Source organism: Pteropus medius, unplaced genomic scaffold, assembly GCF_902729225.1.
Source record: "Pteropus medius unplaced genomic scaffold, Ma_sr-lr_union100, whole genome shotgun sequence".
NCBI classification, from domain to species: Eukaryota; Metazoa; Chordata; class Mammalia; order Chiroptera; family Pteropodidae; genus Pteropus; species Pteropus medius.
This window is the reverse complement of record NW_024340696.1, coordinates 24,282,066-24,301,599: the sequence shown is the minus strand read 5'-3', so window position 1 is coordinate 24,301,599 and position 19,534 is coordinate 24,282,066. Positions and strand designations below refer to the sequence as shown.

The 19,534-nt window shown below is 34.3% G+C and overlaps 1 protein-coding gene across 11 annotated transcripts in view; it reads left to right on the top strand.

The window, feature by feature from the left end:
• The first annotated feature begins 483 nt into the window (after positions 1 to 483).
• The window catches only part of HACE1 (HECT domain and ankyrin repeat containing E3 ubiquitin protein ligase 1), a 78,050-nt gene continuing 58,999 nt past the window's right edge, over positions 484 to 19,534 (top strand). For 3 of the 11 annotated variants that reach the window (XM_039869472.1, XM_039869439.1, XM_039869446.1), the window contains exons 1-5: positions 505 to 818; positions 6,388 to 6,442; positions 7,232 to 7,321; positions 7,825 to 7,929; positions 14,739 to 14,814. In XM_039869472.1, the coding sequence (XP_039725406.1) occupies positions 743 to 818; positions 6,388 to 6,442; positions 7,232 to 7,321; positions 7,825 to 7,929; positions 14,739 to 14,814 (402 nt within the window). In that variant the 5' untranslated portion in view covers positions 505 to 742. Of the gene's footprint in view, positions 819 to 6,387; positions 6,443 to 7,231; positions 7,322 to 7,824; positions 7,930 to 14,738; positions 14,815 to 19,534 lie in introns of those variants that run through there. The other 8 variants (XM_039869480.1, XM_039869460.1, XM_039869466.1 and 5 more) reach the window with 5 other exon arrangements.

The following is a 19,534-nucleotide window of genomic DNA, read 5'->3' as shown; positions in this document are numbered from 1 at the left end:
GGAATGATGTCCTTGCTCTCATGAAGTCATCCAGCAGGGGAGACAAATAATTAAGCTCTCAATTACTTGCAATGAAGGAAAATGTGGATACTGGTTTTGCATTTGACTTTATTATTCTTTAAATTTGACATACGAAAATAGTATATTTCAACAGTTTATGTATCTGAAAGACAAATGTACCAAAACTGGGATGATGGATTTAAGAACTGTGCAAATCTCCAATCTTCTATACAGGAGAGTGACAGAATGTAAGGTGAATTGAAGGAAGTGGCTCCCGTACAATTTTGGAAAACAAAGAGAGGTGGGAGGGGAGATATCCAGGAAGTCTCTCCAAGAAATTGGAGGTACGCCCTGGTTTGGCACCGCTTCCCGCACACACCGCCCCACCCAGGCTTCTGCGTGGCGGGAGCGCGGATCCACCAGCGCGCATAGCGTGGCTCCGCCCAGTTTGCGGAGATCGGCCGACTCGGAACTACGGTTCCCAGAAGGCCGTGCGAGTCCAGGAGGGAAGCGGTGGCAGTGGCAGGAAGGGCGCCAGTCACAGTGGTGGCGGTTGTTCCCTCTGTGATCGGTTAGGCAACACCCGAGACCCGGACGGAGGACGCGGCCCCGAGCGGACCGTGCAGCCCCGGGCACTGGCTGGGGCGAGCCGGTGCCTAAGGCCGTAGGACGGGGCGGGATGTAGGGCGCTGAGCGCGGAGGCCGCCGGCGCGGCTAGGGGAGCGCCGAGGGCGCGCCGAGGATGGAGAGAGCGATGGAGCAACTCAACCGCCTGACGCGCTCGCTGCGCCGCGCTCGCACCGTGGAACTGCCGGATGGTGAGCCGAATCGCGGATTTGGCGGCCGGAGGCCGCGTGCGGGGGGTCGCGGGGGCGGGGCTCAGGCCGTGGAGAGGTCGGGTTGGAAAACGAACCGAAAGCTGAGAAAACGCCCACGTTTAGTTTCCTGAGACGTGAGGGGTGGGCGCTGGGACCCCCCCGCCCCGGCCCCCATCCCCGACCACTAGTCGCCTGCGGCTCCCAGCCAGGCAGGTGGGCGTTTGCGGGAGGGGCCCGAGCAGTGCGGATCCTGCTGGTGGAAGAAGCAGAAAAGACCGAAGTCTCTCCCGACTGTCGATTTCAGGGGTTTTGGCAAACGGGCAGAAATAAATAAATCCCGGCGGAGACCCGGATTTAGGAAACATTACAGTTGTGGGCCGTTTTACAGTCGCTGCTTGCTGGGGATAGAGACATGCTCCCAAAATAGTATTATTTACTTTAAACTGCGGAAGGGGTTAAGCAGTCTTTCATTTCTTTTTGAAAATACAGAACAGTACTGTATCTTGACAAACAGATAAATAAGAGGGTGTCAAATATCAAACTTATACTTTTAAGATACTGTGTGTATACCTATGTACACTCTAATATGCATTCCTGCCTTCATTATTCGTCAGACGTAGGTGGGGGCTCAGGACCGTCTCCGAAGAGGAATAAGGCATGATCCCTGTAGTTCTGGAGTTTTAGTTCAGTATGCCAGGGTTCCTTCAGGACAGGTAAAACACTAGTAATAAAAACGGTGAGAAAGCCGTTTTGTTTGCAGCCTCATGAATTCAGATGTTTTAGTGGCAGTGGGAGATGGCAGTCTGTCTCTAAGAGACTTTTGTTTATGTATGCCCAAATGAGAGAAGAGTTAAGGGGTGATTTTTTTTTATGTATTAGTTTAATTAAATTTTCACCCCCAAACTTTCCTTGAATTGCTTCTGGAGAGGTGATTTGTAGGTTAAGAAAGGAGACCTGGGGAGAATCTTCAAAGAAACGTGGGACTGGGAATTTGAGGGATAATTTTTTTGAAAAAATTTCCCCTCGTCTCTACTTAGGATTCAGAATAGGGATGATTTGTGGTGACTGTTTCTCAAAAATAATTTTGTATTTGATACTTTGCCAGTATGAAGTAATCGACTGAAAATCCGAAAAAAATCTATAAATTTCAGTAACCAGACACCCAGCTTCAACTTTTTCTTTCTCTTTTCTGTCCAACTTAGAGTCCATTTCTTAAGCGCTGCTCTCATTTTCCACAGTCAAGTAGATGAGGTATAGATTGAGGAAGAACACTGCGTGTGTAGGTATTGACACAGCAATTTATATTGCTTAGTTTAAATCCCATCTTTTTCTTTTTTTCTTTTTTTAACATAAATGTGATTTAGAAGGCTTGATAATTTTTCCTAGTTTTAAAAGTAGTAAAAGAGGTCAAATATGTGGTGACAAACAAATCTTTGGGTGGTGAACATACAGTGCAATATATATATGACTTACTGTTGAATTGTACACTTGAAACTTACTGGATTTCGTTAACCAATGTCACCAGAATAATAATAAAAAATAAATAAAAGTAGTAATAATTTTTTACTGTAGAAAGTTTTGAAAAGAAAGAAAAACTTAAAAATCTGTTATTCCACCACCCAGTGTTAGTATTTTCTTTATTTCCTTCCATTATTATTTTTTCTCTACCAAATTAAGATCATACTGCATATCTTATTTTGCTTTTAGAAAACCACTTTTTTTGTATCTTTAAATGTGCTTAATGACTAGGATTTCATAAAATATGTGTAACAAATATTGAATCTAATTTTTGTTTTTATAATAGATTTTATGAGGAGCAGCTTTGTACTTTTTAAAGTTAGTCTGCCTCTGTAAATTTCCTTTAGGTTAATACATAAAAGAAGAATTGTAAATCTAATTATATTGACATTTTTAAGATTGCGACTGTTCCCTCTCAATTAAACTTTGGAGTTTCCACCAACAGTCTGAGACACCCTGGAAACTAGAGGGACTGAAAATGAAACTTTTCCCTATGTTTCTAGACAAAAGTGGTATCTTGCTTATGTTTTTTTCTTTGATTATGCTTTTGCTCATCTTGTTTCTTTGTCTTTGTCCCTAAGTTCTGATGAATCTTTGAATTCTTTGAGATGAGAGAAAGAGCATAACATTCTAATAATGAAAATCCTGATTGTTGTGCTTGAATTTGAAGGACTGATCAGAAGTTACGAGATCTCTCTAAATATAGGAAATAATTGCTTTGTTAGAATTCATTGATTAATAAGCATTTAATTGGAACAGATTATTAAGATTGGAAAGTTTTTAATCAGCTTTTACTCTAAAATTAACCTTGTTGCATAGAATTAAATTGCAGATATTTGATTTACTGAATTGGATACTGGGAGGACACATTTCTATTTCCTTGGGATGATGACAATCAGAGTATTGCCACTAAGTAATGAAGTGCAATTTGTTGAGTCATCCTAGGCAGGGTGGACAGAAATATTCTTATGAGAGAGGAAATGAAAGGAAATTACTTTAGTGATATGCGTTCTCAGTTGACTTTAAAAAGTTGGTTTATGTTGTTGCTTATTTGAGAAAAGTCTGAAATTACTGCATTACAGTGAATGTAATTTGTTTAATAAAATAATGAGTCTATTTTAGCATATATTTGAATGTTGATTAGAGTAATTATCAGTTTTTAAAAAATCGCTCCCATTTGATGGTTTGAAGAGAAATTGTGTATAATATGAGTATGAGCTCCCTGTTTAAGATTTTCCATTTATTGTTGGATTCTGAAATTTTGTTAATAAAAATGGCCAACATATCTGATAAAGTGAGAGGTTAAATTTTACTTATTAGTCTGAAAACTTTATTGTATATCTAGCTAGTTCTCAGGGTATCTTCATGAGAGTACAGAAGAAGCATCTGACACCAAATCTTATTCCGTTCTTAATATACTATTTCTTAGATAGTCGTCTTCTAGCACTATGGTTGTGGTTATATTTTCTTCATATCCCTTAGTCTATGGAAGCTATATTTTCATAGGGTTAGATGTTACTTAAACAATAAGATCTGTTTCTAAATTTTATCTAAATAGACATCTTGTAAATAAAACTCATATGAACTTTATGATGCTCACTCATGCTCATTTAAAATTATGTACTATCTTGATTTACAAGTTTCATAGATACAGGTATTTCTTGTTTATGACTTTGTTTATTATGAAGTGACAATTGAAATGGTCATGGTTTAGAAGTTCAGATTTTTATTGGGGTGTTTATCAAATGAGATATAAAGAATGTTGCCATGCCCACAGAGGCTTAAGTGCAGTGTTTTTCAACTGGTGGTGTGATTCACTGATAGTTAATGAGAACAATTTAATTTCAATGATGATTTTAAAAAACTAAATAGAAGAGAATACAACTAGTTAGAATGTGTTGCACATGTGAAGAATAAGTATTTTAGACCTTTGGTTACAACAGATAGTGTATGTGGTGCACTGTAACATTTTTATTGGGGGTCGGCAGGGCGGGGTGGGGGTTGGAATCATCCAGGTTTGAATTCCAGCCACTAATGCCACTATCACCAGCTTGTTACTCAGTCTTCAGTTTTCTCATTTGTAAAATGGGAATGGATAATGATACTACCTATATCATAAGGTGGTTGTGAGGATAAAAGAAATGATACATGTAAAGTGTTTCAAATAGTGCCTTTAAGCTAGTTAGCTTAAAACATGTTGACTATTAATTAATAGGATTCTTTGGTATTTTATTTTTATACTTAAAGAGTTGTTGTATGTGCATACTGAACTTGTGAAATGTTGATTAGGACTAAACTGCTCTTCATGTATGTATACCCAAATAATAAAAGAACAAACAAAAATGCGAAGAAATGGTAATAACTATTTTCCTTATTTTCTCTAAATATTTTATTATATATTCCTAATGTTTTTCAAACATCATACAATCATTATTAAAGCTAAGACAATTAACAGTAATTTTGTATTATCACCAAATACCCAGTGCATATGCAGTTTCCCTTCTCAGAAATATCCCCTTACAGTTGGTTTGTTTGAGTCAGTATCCAAAGTCCATACATTATATTTGGTTGATTTGTCTCTTAAGACTTTTAATGATACTAATTCCCTCTTCTTTTTCTTTTTTTTAACTTTTATTTTTAAGAAATTTTAGATTTACAGAAAAGTTACAAAAAATAGTACAGAGTTCCCATTCACCCTTCACCCATCTTCCCCTAATGTTCCCATCTTGCACAACCATGGTACAATTATCAAAACTAAGGAATTAACATTGGCGTAATACTATTACCTACATTACAGACTTTATTAGAATTTCACAAGTTTTCCCGCTAATGTCCTTTTTCTATTTTAGGATGCAATCCAGGATACCATATTACATTTAGTTGTCATATTTCGATAGCCTCCCCTGACTCTGTGGCAGTTCTTCAATCTTTCCTTGTTTTTAATGGCTTTGAGACTTTTTAATCAGTTTTGTGGAATTCCTCTTAATTTGGGTTTGCCTAATGTTTTCTCATGATTAAAGTTATGCATTTTTGGCAAGAATATTACAATGGCAAGAATATTACAAAAGTGATGTGCCAATTCTCAGTGGATCATACCAGGGGCTACATGATATCAATATGTATCATTTTTGGTAATGTTACCATTTATTACTTAGTTAAGGTGATATCTGTTGGGTTCTCCACTATAAATTTACTATTTTTCCTTTGTAATTAATATTTTTAGGAGATACTTTGATACTATATAAGTATTCTCTTTCTCTTCAAACTTTAACTCATTAATTTAAGCTTCATTATTAATTTTTTAAGGGCTAATAGGGAGTCGTCACTGTTACTTCTCTGTAAATAAATTATTAATAAACTTAAACCTCCAATATGCATTGAATTGAGAAATGACAATTATAAATAAAATAAATTCAAACACTAGCTAAAATTTACATAAGTATAATATGTCATCATAGATGTTGCTGACTTCTAACCTTTACTTTTGGATAATGTTTCTATGAATTTATTCTATAAAAGATGTAGATGAAAATGTGAATAGTTTAAACCAACAAGTAAAAGACTTTAACACTGTTTTATAACAGCTTCTAAAATAATTTCTTTTTTTATAATATTGGCAAGAAGCAAGTAATATGCCTATTTAATGTTTTAAAAATTATTTAGCATATATATCTTTAATATCTACATATGCTTAAAATTCCCCCAAAGTACTTGTAAATATGATAAAACATGAAGTTGATAACACTTCATTGGAAGTAAAAGAAATTTTAGTTGTTAAAGCTACAGAAAATATTAGCTGTCTAATGTTTCCTCAAATCCAGAAGCTAAGCACTTTTATGGTGATGTAGAGGGGACAAGCATTAGTGGGGATAAGAAATTCTGCATTATTGAAAATTTTTCAGTACCTCTGATATTTTGCACTATTCTTAACCTTCTTTCACCTCTTCTTGCCTTTAATATGGAGTTAAGAAAACTCCAAAATAGTCTAAAGTACCACCCTTTGGAAAAAGTAGGAGATAAATTAATTTTTTCTTTTCTTTTTTTAATTCAGATAATGAAACTGCTGTTTATACATTAATGCCAATGGTTATGGCTGATCAACATCGGTAAGTGCCGTTTTCACAAATTTATACTTTTCGGTAAGTGTAAATTTACTTAAATGTTGTGTGTACACATACACACACATGCAGTTTGAACCATAGATGTTATCCTGGGGCAAGTTTTTAAATATCTGTTATAATTTTCCGTTTGTGAATTAAGAAACAAGATTTTTCTAAGATCCATGTCAGTTGTGAAATTCTATGGTAAGAGATTTTCTAAACGAGTAGTCCAATATTAAGTCAGGTATTTGGTTAGTCACATAAGATACAGCCATCTGACTGGGATGAGGTAGCCAGCCATCAGGTAATTTGGTGTAATGAGAAGAAAGTGAAGAGAAACTATGTTTTGAAACAAATTTTAAATATAAATGATTTTTTGCTTTAAACTTCCTGTTTGATAGAATTAAAATATGTTTTTTGTCTCTGATTTTTCTTAATTTGGCCAAAATTAATATAGATGAGCTCCACTTTTTGCAAGGGGAGAGGCCAGCCCTCCTCTAGGTTTCTTAAGAATCTAAGGGGAACTGAAGGCAACTTAGATGTCTTCAGAGTAGATGACATAGATCACAGATGAAGTAACCTTCAGCACTAGTTTATAGGTCAGGGCAGTTGGTGTTTGGGTGATACTGTGCTGCCTTCCATGCTGTACTTAGGGAGTGGTACCTTGTTTTTTTTTGGTTTATGTGGGATGGAATCTTTTGAGTAATTGTTAAAGAGCTGTTAACTTTAGCTATTATGTTCTTTTCAAACTTTTTAAAAAAACATATCAACTTATTTAATTTTCTTTTGGCATAGGTCTGTTTCTGAGCTACTATCAAATTCTAAGTTTGATGTTAATTATGCGTTTGGACGTGTGAAAAGAAGCTTGCTTCACATTGCAGCAAAGTAAGTCTAAAGATTTTAAGTTAAAGCCTGTTCTAGAGTAATGGTCAGGAAACTTTGAATCAATGTTGGCCTACAGTAATTATGGAAAGATATGAGGACAGTTGAGTGGTTATCTGTTTAGGAAATAGTGTGCAAAGCTTATATTCTTTCTCTAAATAAATTGTTAACCTTGGGATTGGACTCAAGTCTCATATCTACTGTCTTAGCTTGTACTAGATAAAATCAGTAGGTTAGGCATGGGAATTGTCTTTCCTGGATGTATTTAAATTCACTAAAATTTTTCTTTTATCCAACCAATATGAGATTTTATATACTAACTACACATGAGGTCATTGACTTTATATTTTAACAAATATATTATTTGTGACAGAAGTTAATCAAATTTTAGGTTAATGTGCATCTCAAAAATAATGTGCTTTATAGAGCATTTTGTTTTTTAATTAAGCTATGTCAACTTAGGCTGTTTATTGAATGCTTCTCAGCTGTTTTTAATATTGTTTTAGTTGTGGATCGGTGGAATGCTTGGTTCTGCTATTAAAGAAAGGAGCAAACCCTAACTATCAAGATATTTCAGGCTGTACACCCCTTCATTTGGCAGCTAGAAATGGGTAAATATTTTGTTTTCTTAAGTAGGTTAAGTTGTATATCAGTATTCAGGGCACTTTACCTTGATTTGGTGATATTTGTTTCACCCTGTATTTGCCTTGAGAAGAGGGTCTTGGGTCATTATATTCCATTTTTTGCCCCTCTTTAATCCCCCTTCCCCCCCACTTCCACCCCTGGCCTATGGATATTGCCATTTCCCCTTAAGAACTGGATTTCTGAAGGTGGGGTGTCTCCTCCCACACGCTCGTGGTGTGCACCTGGAGCCTGGCACACCTGGGGCCTGGCACACCCAGGGTATGGTCCGTGGCTCCACCTGGGATGCAAACTCAGGACCTTCTGCGTGTAAAGCAGATGTGCTAACCACTACATTATGGAGCCACCCCTATATTCCATTTTTAAATAACTGTTATAGCTAATAATTTGTTAAATTGTTTACTCATGTTTTTCTTCTTGAAAATATATTTGTTGAAGTTAATTTTTACTTGAATTATAATGACATTTTATTTTCTGAAAAGCATAATTTTTAACCTTTTTATTTGGGTCTTTTTTCCTGCTAATCTTTTGCCACATCTAACTCCATGACTTAGTTTCCACATTACTTGTTTAGTTAATTTTATTACTAGAATTAAAGCCAAGAGTAGATATATTACACCCAGTTTGTTTATAGTGATTATTTGAGAATGAGCTGTACTAGAGTAAGCTTTCTAGATAAGGGTTGCTTACTCTTTTCAGTTCTAAAACTAGTTTTCATTTTAATTATGACAAAAAAAGTTTACTTGATAATGCACTTATTAGCCCTCCTTTTAATTTTTTTTAAATTAAAATTATTGAGGTAACATTGGTTAATAAGACCGTATAGGTTTCAAGTGTACAATTCAATAATACCTTATCTGTATATTGTATTGTGTGTTCACCACCCAAAGTTAAATTTCCTTCTGTCACCATATATTTGACCCCCTTTACCCTTATCTACCTCCTGCTTTTCCCGGTAACCACTAATCTGATGTCGATGTCGATGTCTATGTCTATGAGTCTCTGTTTGTCATGTTTGTTTGTTGCTTTTAGGTTTATATCCCATATATAAGTGAAATCATATGGTTCTCAACTTTTTCTCTCTGACTTATTTTACTTAGCATGATAATCTCAAGATCCATCCATGTTGTTGCAAATGGCAGTATTTTATCTTTTCTTATGGCTGAGTAATATTCCATTGTATGTATGTACCACATCTTCTCTTTCTAGTCATCTAACATTCAGAACACTGAATGTTTCTAGTCATCAAACATTCAGGACACTGAATGTTTCTATGTCTTAGCTACTGTGAATAAAGCCGCTATGAACATCGGAGTGCATATATCTTTGCGGATAAATGTTTTCAGTTTTTTTCAGTAAATTCCCAGAAGAGGGATTCCTGGGTCACATGGTAATTCTATTATTTTTTGAGGAACCTCCATACTGTTTTTTGTAGTGGCTGTACCAATTTACATTCCCACCAGAAGTGTATAAGGGTTTCTTTTTCTCCACAACCTCTGCAAACTTGTTATTGTCCTGTTTATGAGTCATTCTGACAGGTATGAGGTAGTATCTCATTGTGGTTTTGTTTTGCATTTTCTTCATAGCTAGTGATGCTAAGCATCTTTTCATATGTTCATTGGCAGTTTGTATGTCTTCTTGGGAGAAATGTCTGTTCAGGTCCTCTGCCCATTTTTTAATTGGATTATTTGTTTTAATTGTTGAGTTGTATGAGTTCTTTGTATATTTTGGATATTAGGCCCTTACTGGAGGCATTGTTTGCAAGTAACTCCTCCCATTTGGATGGTTGCCTCTTTGCCTTGTTGATGGTTTCTTTTGTTGTGCAGAAGCTTTTTAGTTTGATATAGTCCCATTCATTAATTTTTGCTATTACTTCCCTTCCTTTTGAGGTCACATTCATGAAATCTTTTCTAAAACCAAGGTCCATGAGTTTATTACTATGTTTTCTTCTATGCAATTTATTGTTTCAGGTCTTACATTCAGGTCTTTGATTCATTTTGAGTTAATTTTGATGTATGGTGACAGATAGTAGTCTAGTTTCATTCTTTGGCATGTGGCTTTCCAGTTTTCCCAGCACCATTTATTGAAGAGGCTTTTCTTTCTCCACTGTGTGTTTTTGGCTCTTTTGTTGAAAATTATTTGCCCAAATGTATGGGGGTTTATTTTTGGACTCTCAGTTCTGTTCCATTGGTCTGTGTGTCTGTTTTTCTGCCAGTATCATTGTGTTGCTTATCATCGCTTTGTAAAATAATTTGAGATCAGGCAGAGTGATACCACTAGCCTCATTCTTTTTCCTTGGGATAGTATTGGTTATTTTGTGCTTCTATACAAATATTTTTCTTTGGTTTTATTTCTTTAAAAACTGCTGTTGAGATTTTGATGGAGATTGCATTAATTTTTTTTATCAAATAAACTTTTTCTTATAAAAGTAGTATTTCCAAAATGTGAGTTGTATTTTTACGTTTTCTTGATAACTCCGATCATCATTATAAACACCATGATATTATTGTGTACCGTTTTAAATTCTACTACATTTGTTATGGGTTTCTCTCCTTTTTTGTCAAGAATTTCAGATGTCACATCTCTGTATCTTCCTCTACCATTGTTTTCATATCTTAAAATTCTGTTGGACTGAAAAATCAGACCAAAATGGTTGGAATGACATTTAAAATGAAAAGAAGTTTTTGAGTCAGGGCTTGACAATCTTTTAAACATCTTTGAATGCTATAAAATTTCTCTATGAAAGTATATCTCTATGTGTCTCTTCTTTTGATTACTCTTGAAAATATTTTTGTTTTCTATTTTGGACTGGGATTCTAGGTAGATCAGGCAGCTGCCTAAGTGAGATGGTGTTAAAATTGTCTGTTGCATCAATCTGAGCCCACATTTTTGTGTGCAAGGATTAAAGTGAAACCACAAAGAATCATAGTGATGTCTAGCTTGGACAGGGAAAGTCTTAATCCTTTTACCCTAGCTGGTCTGACCCATTTCCTGATGTTGCATGTGAACCAGTGTAGTTGACCACTGTTCTAATAGGTTATAGTGTGCTGATTAAACAATTGTTTTATAATAATTGGCCACATTAGATATGTTGTAGGGCGTTACACCCAAGTTCGTCATAGAGTAAATCATTCATTTCCTTGCCGAATTAACCTCAGGTTTAGATACATTATCCCAGGTATTGGTGGGATAATGACAAAGCTCTTTCGAAAAGTTACATATAGAAAAATATCTCAGTACTCTTGTCTCAACAACTGTAAATGAAAGGACAGATTGGTGCACAGCAGGGATAAAATGTTTCTGCCATTGTAGTAGGAAGACTTAGTCATTGGAGACTGTCACTTCTCTCCCACCCCCAGCTTTGTTGAGGTATAATTGACAAATTAAATAGTAAGCTATTTAACATGTATATTGTAGTGATTTGATATATCTATACATTGTGAAAGGATTCCTCCCATCTAGTTAATGAACACATCCATTACCATCACCTTATACATTTATTATTATTTTTTTTTTGTGAGAACACTTAAGTTGGAGGCCATTACATTTTAAAGATGAAGAAATATAAGAGAGTTTGCATGATTCACATGCAAGTCAGTGAGGAGAAAAGGAATAAGGAGTTCGCAATGCTAGCATAACATCAGTTTGGATGCCTTTCAGTTCTTAACTGTTTTGCTTTTTATTATTTATTGAATGTGTGCCTCGTACAACTTAGAGTTGTTCAATGAATATTTGCTTTTGGTGTTTTCAGAAATTTCTCTATGAGTTTAAATTTGTGTAGACTGAAACATAGTCATAGAGGAATTTTGCCACTTTTGCTGGTCCATCTGTTTTTTGGGATTGGTTTTTTATTTTGTTCCCTCAGCTATCGTTTTCAGATGGCCTTAGCATCTATCTCTCTTTACGCATTAGTGCTCGATGCATTAGTACTGAATTGCTCTCCTTTTTGTAGAAGACCCATTAAGCTTCCACTGAGCACTTAGATGATTGGTCCCTGTGTTATTTGGGTTACCATAAGCTTCCTAAAATTGTTGCAGCATCAGGGCAGGAAAATAGTTGCTTCCTGTACAGGAGGATTCATCATTGCTCACGCTCACAATGGTATGAGAATGTTAAAAGGGAAGACTTCAAAATTATTGTGTATCCTTAGGTTTCATATCGGTCAGATTTGAAACATGATTTTTTTCTTTATTTTTTGGGCTAGATTGTGAACGCATAAAAGGCAGACCCTATGTGTTAGTATTTTAGGTCCAATTTTTAGCAAAACAGGTGCTCACTTAGTGAGTTGTTTTGACTTAAATTCAGGTTCTAGAAAGTAGCAATAATGATTGTTAAGAAAAAGAGGATGTATGTCTCTCATATTGCCCTGTACCTTTTGCAGTTCATTTTTGAAAGGGGAGAACATTATGGATTGCTGCTTTTCTTCATTAGCCTCTTCCCTAACCATTTCTTTGGGACTATTTCACTGGCCTGTTTCCACCTAAATGTTTTGCAATTAGGCCAGTGGTGCACAACAGGCTTCCGATAGGTTTTAGAAATGCAGCAATACGTATATAGGCGCCTGTCCATGGGCGTACATACACACATTTTAAACAGTGTATTTTAATAGGACTCTCTGGTCTGTCCTCTCACAATTATTGAAGATTTATTTTCTAAGGTTTTTGTAACAGTGGTAGATGAAAGAACTTTGTAAATGTTTGAACTTATAAGTTTACTCAGAGCTTTATTTTCTTCCATTTCTTTGATTATAATGCTTTTAAATGACATTTAACTTCATTTCAGATATGAAAATCAAAGCAAGAAATTTGTTTAAAAGATTTATTCAGTCGATAAAATTTTTAGCTATTGATTTATAAGATTGAGAATTAATAGTTTTATTGAGAGTGCTTAACTATACTTAGCACTGAGTTAAAGAAATATATAATCCATGCCATGAAGAAATTTATCTAATTGAGTAAATAGTAATATATACATATGTACCATATATGCTAAATACTCTCTATATACTATGTACTATGTCTGTAGATACTGTTCTCAAGTATATTATACTAATGTATATATACATATTATATTAGTGTGTGTATATATACTGATACTGTGTATACATAATATATACACCGTATTGTATAACATACTATATATGATATACTACTACACACACTATTTTGTATTATTTATATATAAGTACTCAACTGGATCATAAACTTTTATGCCATGGATTGTATAATATTTCTTTAATCAAAGAATATATGTATAAAGGATAGTATACATATATATATATACACATACACATATAGCTTAAACGAAAGCAATATATATACACACATATACACACACACATATTGTATGTATTACTTTGTTTCCACATACATTTTCATTTTATTTAATGAAGGGGAAATTGAGATGAATATTGAATAGCGACCAGTAATATATCAGGCTAAGAAGAAATATTGTGAGCAAAATGAAATGGGTGGGCAATTCAAAAAGTAGTAAAAGACTTGAATAGAATAGACATTTCTCCAAAGAAGATATAAAAATGGCCACTAAGAACATATCATTAAGGAAATGCAAATCAAAATGATGATGAGATACCACTTCACACTCATTAGTATAGCTATCAAAAAAAAACCAAAACAGGTGTTAGTGAATATGTAGAGAAATTGGAACCCTTGTGCACTGTCGATGGGAATGTAAGATGGTACAGATGCATTGAAAAACAGTTTGGTGGTTCTTCAGCAAATTAAAAATAGAATTACCATATGATCTAACAATTCCACTTCTGGGTATATACTCAGTAAAATTGAAAGCAGGGTCTTGAAGAAATATTTGTATACCCATGTTCATAGCAACATTATTCACAATAGCTTAAACGAAAGCAATCTGTGTCCATTGATGGGCGGATAAGCCAAATGTGGTATATACATATAGTAGAATATTATTCAGCATTATAAAGGAAGGAAATGCTAACTTATGTTACAACATGGATGAACTTCGAGGGTATTATGCTAAGTGAAATAAACCAGTCACAAAAGGAAAAACAACTGTGTGATTCCACTTTTATGAAGTACTTAGATAAGCCCAAATTGTAGAGACAGAAAATAGCATGGTGTTTGCCAGGGGCTACAGGGAGAGGAAATGGGGGTTATTGTTTAATGGGTTTCAGTTTTGCAAGGAAAAAAGTTCTCAAGAGGGATGATGTTGATGGTTTCACAACAATATGAACATACTCAGTACCACTGAACTGTACACTTAAAAATAGTTAAGATGATAAATTTTATGTGTATTTTACCACAGTAAAAATAATAAAAAAAAAATGAAGAAGGTAGAGGGACACATACATGCATTTTGTTAATTTTGTGGTTGTTTTTTATAATTCATCTTAGTATTAACTTTTAAATATTTTGTAACCAAGAATATAGGATACAGCATTGAAATATCCTTTTTGCTATATGCAAAAGTCCATTAGACTAATACTGTCTTGTATTTCTAATGAAGATTACTATTCCAAATATTCAGTCAACACTAGAAATTTCTCAGCATTTGAGTGATGAATTTGTTCCAGTGACATGAAAATCTCATTGTTCTTTTCCTTTTCTATCTTTTGTTCATAGAAATAATTTTGTATTTTATTTCAAATTTTATAGTGTTTATTTAAATATTACAGATATAGATTGATACTTGTATCACCTAATGTTGAGTGTAATTACTGTTTCAGTAAAATAATTGTCATTTGTTTATTTTTCTAGTATCAGTTATTTGTGACTGTCTCTCTTTTCAGGCAGAAGAAGTGCATGAGTAAATTATTAGAATACAGTGCTGATGTCAACATTTGTAATAATGAAGGCCTTACAGCAGTAAGTGCTAAGAATTTTATGTGAAATCTTTAAAATACTTTTTAGAAAATAATATTAAAGGGGATGGTAATGCAAAGTGTAGTACAAGTGTTTCTGCAAGTTATATGTGGTAATTAAGATATAGAATGATTTGAGATATAGTCTTCAGCAGTGTTTATTAAGAGAAGTTATGGTTCACCAAGTTTCTTTTTTTTACATTTTTAAGTATATGACTTTTCATTTGTTTTGAAGTCTTATTTTCCTAGCTTTTGCACTGACTTTCAAGGGACTTTTTAGGAGCATCTTTGCTAAGGTGTCATTATAGGAGAGCTGTTTTTCATTATATCTTTTAAATTCTTTTAATGTGTACATTGTAAAAAAAAAAGTATCAGAAGGAATGATCATGCCACCTGTATTCCTTGTGCTCAGTGATAATCACTGTTAATATATTGGCCTAATATCCTTTCAAACTTGTTTTGTCTTACTTAGCCTAGTGTTTTTATTCATTTTTGTCATGTCACTTTATTTTCAAAAATAAGTTGTTATATTTTTGATCCACATAGGTATTATAGAGAGGTGGTATGGGGTGTTTCTGAGAAGATTATTGAAATCCAAAAATTTTAATCAGATTGTCATTATTTAATGTAGCATTATTTGTTTTAGAAGTAGAGATAAAATAGAATTATATGATTATTGGAAGTTGTTTTGAAGTTGTGACAGAAGATGTTAAGTTTTATTTATTAAATTTTACCTTCTTATACGTGAGATGATGTATTAATTAACTGGATGGTTATATTAAATTATCACATAGCATACTTTAAGTATTTTACAATTTTACATGTCGGTTATATTTTAATAAAGCTGAAAAAATTTTTTGCCCCCTTTGGTAGTATTTGTAGGTTTTGAATATTTTAATTTGTGAATAAAGAAGAATATTGAGTATTTGCAAGTTTTTAAGACCTTTCTGATTAAAAAAATTTTGGATGGGAGTGGGGTTTAGGGAAGGTTGCACATTAAAAAAAACAGCTTCCCTGAGATTTGAATTATTCTGTGACTGACTTATTAAAAAATAAGCTCAATCATGATTATATGGAATCCATAATTCCTTTGATAATTCAGATATTGTTATATATTAACAATATAACACCATCTAGTCTGTAAAGAAAAACTGTATTTTGAATATCTACAGAATGCCTAGTGATATGGTAGGTACCACAGAGGAGGTATAAAACTTTGGAATGGATATAGATCTGTCCTTAGGTCACTGTCTAGTATAAGCAAGATAAGATGTCCAGTTTTAATATTATCTGTTTAATCACATAAGTTTTTATCTGCTAATTTCTCCCACCCCTTTCTTCTACTTCTGAACTTTAAGAGAAGTGGAATAGAAAATTTGTAAAAATTAAAAAAAAAAAAAAAAGACTCATGCACTCATGCATATATTTAAAGAGACATTTGATTCTATAAGGCTTGTTATAGAAAAGCAGTCTCTACTCTTTCTGCCTTGGATCAACTACCATGTTCTCTCCTGTGGCCCTGATTGGTGTGGCCCTGATTGGTGTGGCGTGCCACCTCCTCGTGGAAACTGTTTTGGCCGCCAAACATGTTTCTGCCTAGTCCCAGACCACCATGGTGAAAATAATTCAGCAGTTGGGCTCATTAACCATGTCAACTGAAGGAAGCTGGGATGGTGAAAATGTGCTGCTGCAGAACTGAATAGTTGCTACCATATATTTTGGGGAGTAAAGCAAAGGGCTCATGAGATGGAAGAAACCTTCAGTGGGAAGCCAAGAGTCCCAGGGTATTTTTACAAAGGGAGAGAATTGTTGACTGTGTGCTTTCTAGGCTGGTCACCCTCACAAAAGACTCCTCATGTTTCTTCATTTGTTCTTTAAACAAGAATTTACTAGAATATCTACTATGTGCCAGATCCTGAAGATTTTCTTTTTTCAAAAAGTTTTCTAACTTTATATTTTACATCTAAGTCTACGATCAATTTTGAACTAATATTTGTATAACATATGACAAGTCAAGGTTCATTTTTTTTTGCTTACGAAGTCCAATTACTCTAGCATTGTTTGTTGAAAAGGCTGTTTGTCCTGCATGAAATTGGGTTTGCATCAGTCTCAAAAATCTGTTGGGCATGTTTGTATGGACTTATTTCTGGGTCTCAGTTCTGTTCCGTTGATTTATATATCTGTCCCCTTGCCAATACCACACTGTCTTGATTATTGTAGCTATATAGTAAGCCTTAATATCAGCTAAAGTAATTTTTTGCACTTTATTTTTCTTCGTAAGATTGCGTTAGCTATTCTGGTTCCTTTGCCTTTCCATATAAATTTTAGAATAAACTTGTCTATGACAAAAAACCTTCCTGGGATTTTTATTGGACTACATTAAAGCTAACAACAATTTTGAGAGAATTGACATCGTTATTATGTTGATGTTCCATCTATAAGCACAGTATGTCTCTCCATTGATTTAGGTATTAGATCTTTTTTTCATCAGCATTTTGTACTGTTCAACATGCAGGTCTTGTGCATGTATTAACTGTATAGCTAAGTAATTTTCTTTGGAGCAATTGTAAATGGTATTATGTTTTTAATTTTGGTTTTTGCATGCTCACTGATAGTATGTAGAAATGTGATTGTTTTTGTGTGTTGGTCATGTATCTTGAGACCTTGCTGAACTCACTAGTTCTAGGAATCTTTTGTAGATTCCTTGGGATTTTTTGTCATCTGCAAATAGAGATTTATTTTTTCCTTTCTAATGCTATGTCTTCTATTTGTTTCTTGCCTTATTGCAGCTTAAATATTGTTTTCAAGTTTTCTCAGTATTAATTCATTACCAAACTTTCCCTGAGTTTTGTAAATATTCCTCATAATATGTATTCAATACCTTTCATCTCTGATTAGTTTTGAAGGATTCTCTCCTGAAGACCTCTAAGCCAGATTGGTTGATTTCTAAGCCTGCTTCACAGTGGTTTGGAATGTTTCTTCACCATCATCCTGGAGATTCCTTTTGCCTTTCTCTCGTTTTCGGTTCTTCGTTAAATAGTTGCCTTCCCTGATAACTATTCTGTTACTTTGCTGGAGCACATTTTCTAGTAGTTAACTGGGAAAGAGTGCATGGGAGGTAAATTTGTTGATATTTTGCTTGACTGCATATTACTTGAGTCTTTCAGTCTATCTGGTTATGTACTAGATAATTAAGCTGACAATAAAATTCTAGGCTGGACATTGTTTTCCCTTAAAATTTTTGAAGTATTCCTTTGTTGTCTTCTGGCTTTCAGTTTTGAAATTTAGTGCCATTTTGATTGATTTTTTATGAAACTTGTTTGTTTTTTCTCTGCAGAAACTTAAAGAATTTACTTTGTCCTTAGAGTTCTAAATTTCACGATTTTATATCTTGATTTGGATTGATTTTATTCATTTGGCTGGTTAATACTGAGATTCAGTCAACCTGGAAACTCATGTAATGGGAGCTCAAGAGAAGTTGTCATAAATTATTTCTTTGATGATTTCCATTCGTCTGTTTTCCCTGCTCTCTCCTTTTGAATTCCTATTACTTGAATATTGGACTTCTTTGGGCTAGCCTTTTAATTTTCTTACCTTTTCTCATATTTTTCCATTTCTTCGTCTTTTTGTCCTTTTTGGGAGACATTCTCAATACTGTCTTCTAATCTTCATTTGAGTTTGCATGTCTAGTCATGGTGTTAATTTCTGAGAGCTTTTTCCTTTTTTGGGGGAACTGCTTTTTGTTTTTCTTTAAATAGTACCTCTTTTCCTTTTCTTGTTTCAAGGATGTGGTTGTCCGTATGTTCTCTCTCTGAAATTATTAAAGATAGGGTTTTTTTAAAGTTTTCTTCTTGGATATTCATGATTCCTTTTCTCCTCTACTTTTCGCTTGTTTTTTTTTTTTTTTTTGTCTTTCTGATTAGATGTATTTGTCAAATGTTTGGTGGAACAGGAAAAAGCTGTTTGAATGCGTGAGGTTTGTTCACTGTTTAGTGTAGAGCATTTACCTTTAGGAGCCTTTTTGATGTCAGTTTCTTTAGGCATTTACTCTTGAGCTGGTTATATTCCTCAGAGAAAGCTCTTCTAACTACCAGGAGGATGTTAGCATCTGGATCCTGCGTAGAAGAGAATGCTTTGAGATTTCAATATTCAGTGTAAACTTGCCCTTCATCTCCCTTTTTCGGTGTGATAGTCTTGCTTAAATGTGCCTAGTGTCTCTTATCTAGGCATCTTTTTTTTCAAGCTTCTTGTATTCTGTCAGATTGGAGAGTGGCATTTACTGGCCATGCAGAGTTGGGAGGGGATGGGGATCTAAGGGTCTAAATCTTATGAAATAAACTTTCAACTGCTCTGTCTTTAGTCCTGCATTTGTCCGTGCTTCAAGTGGTGCAGGGTGATTACTACTGATACTTAAGCATAGTCCAGAGTTTTAACATCGATTATCTTCTAGCAGACTTACAGGTGTTTTATATTTTTTAATCCTCCCTACATATTTTATTTATACATGAAACATGTATTACTTGTAAAATATAGGAAGTAAATAATATGATGCCTAATGAATTAATTACTTTTTAATTTATGTTTGCTTCTGGGGAAGGAAAAATATCCAGTACCTTTTCTCTAGAGATAAGCTGTGCATGGAGCCCAGATCATGTAAGAAGCAAAGTCTTTAGTGATTCTAAGTTTAACTGCTTTGAGCCACTAAGTGCTTGATTTTGAAATAC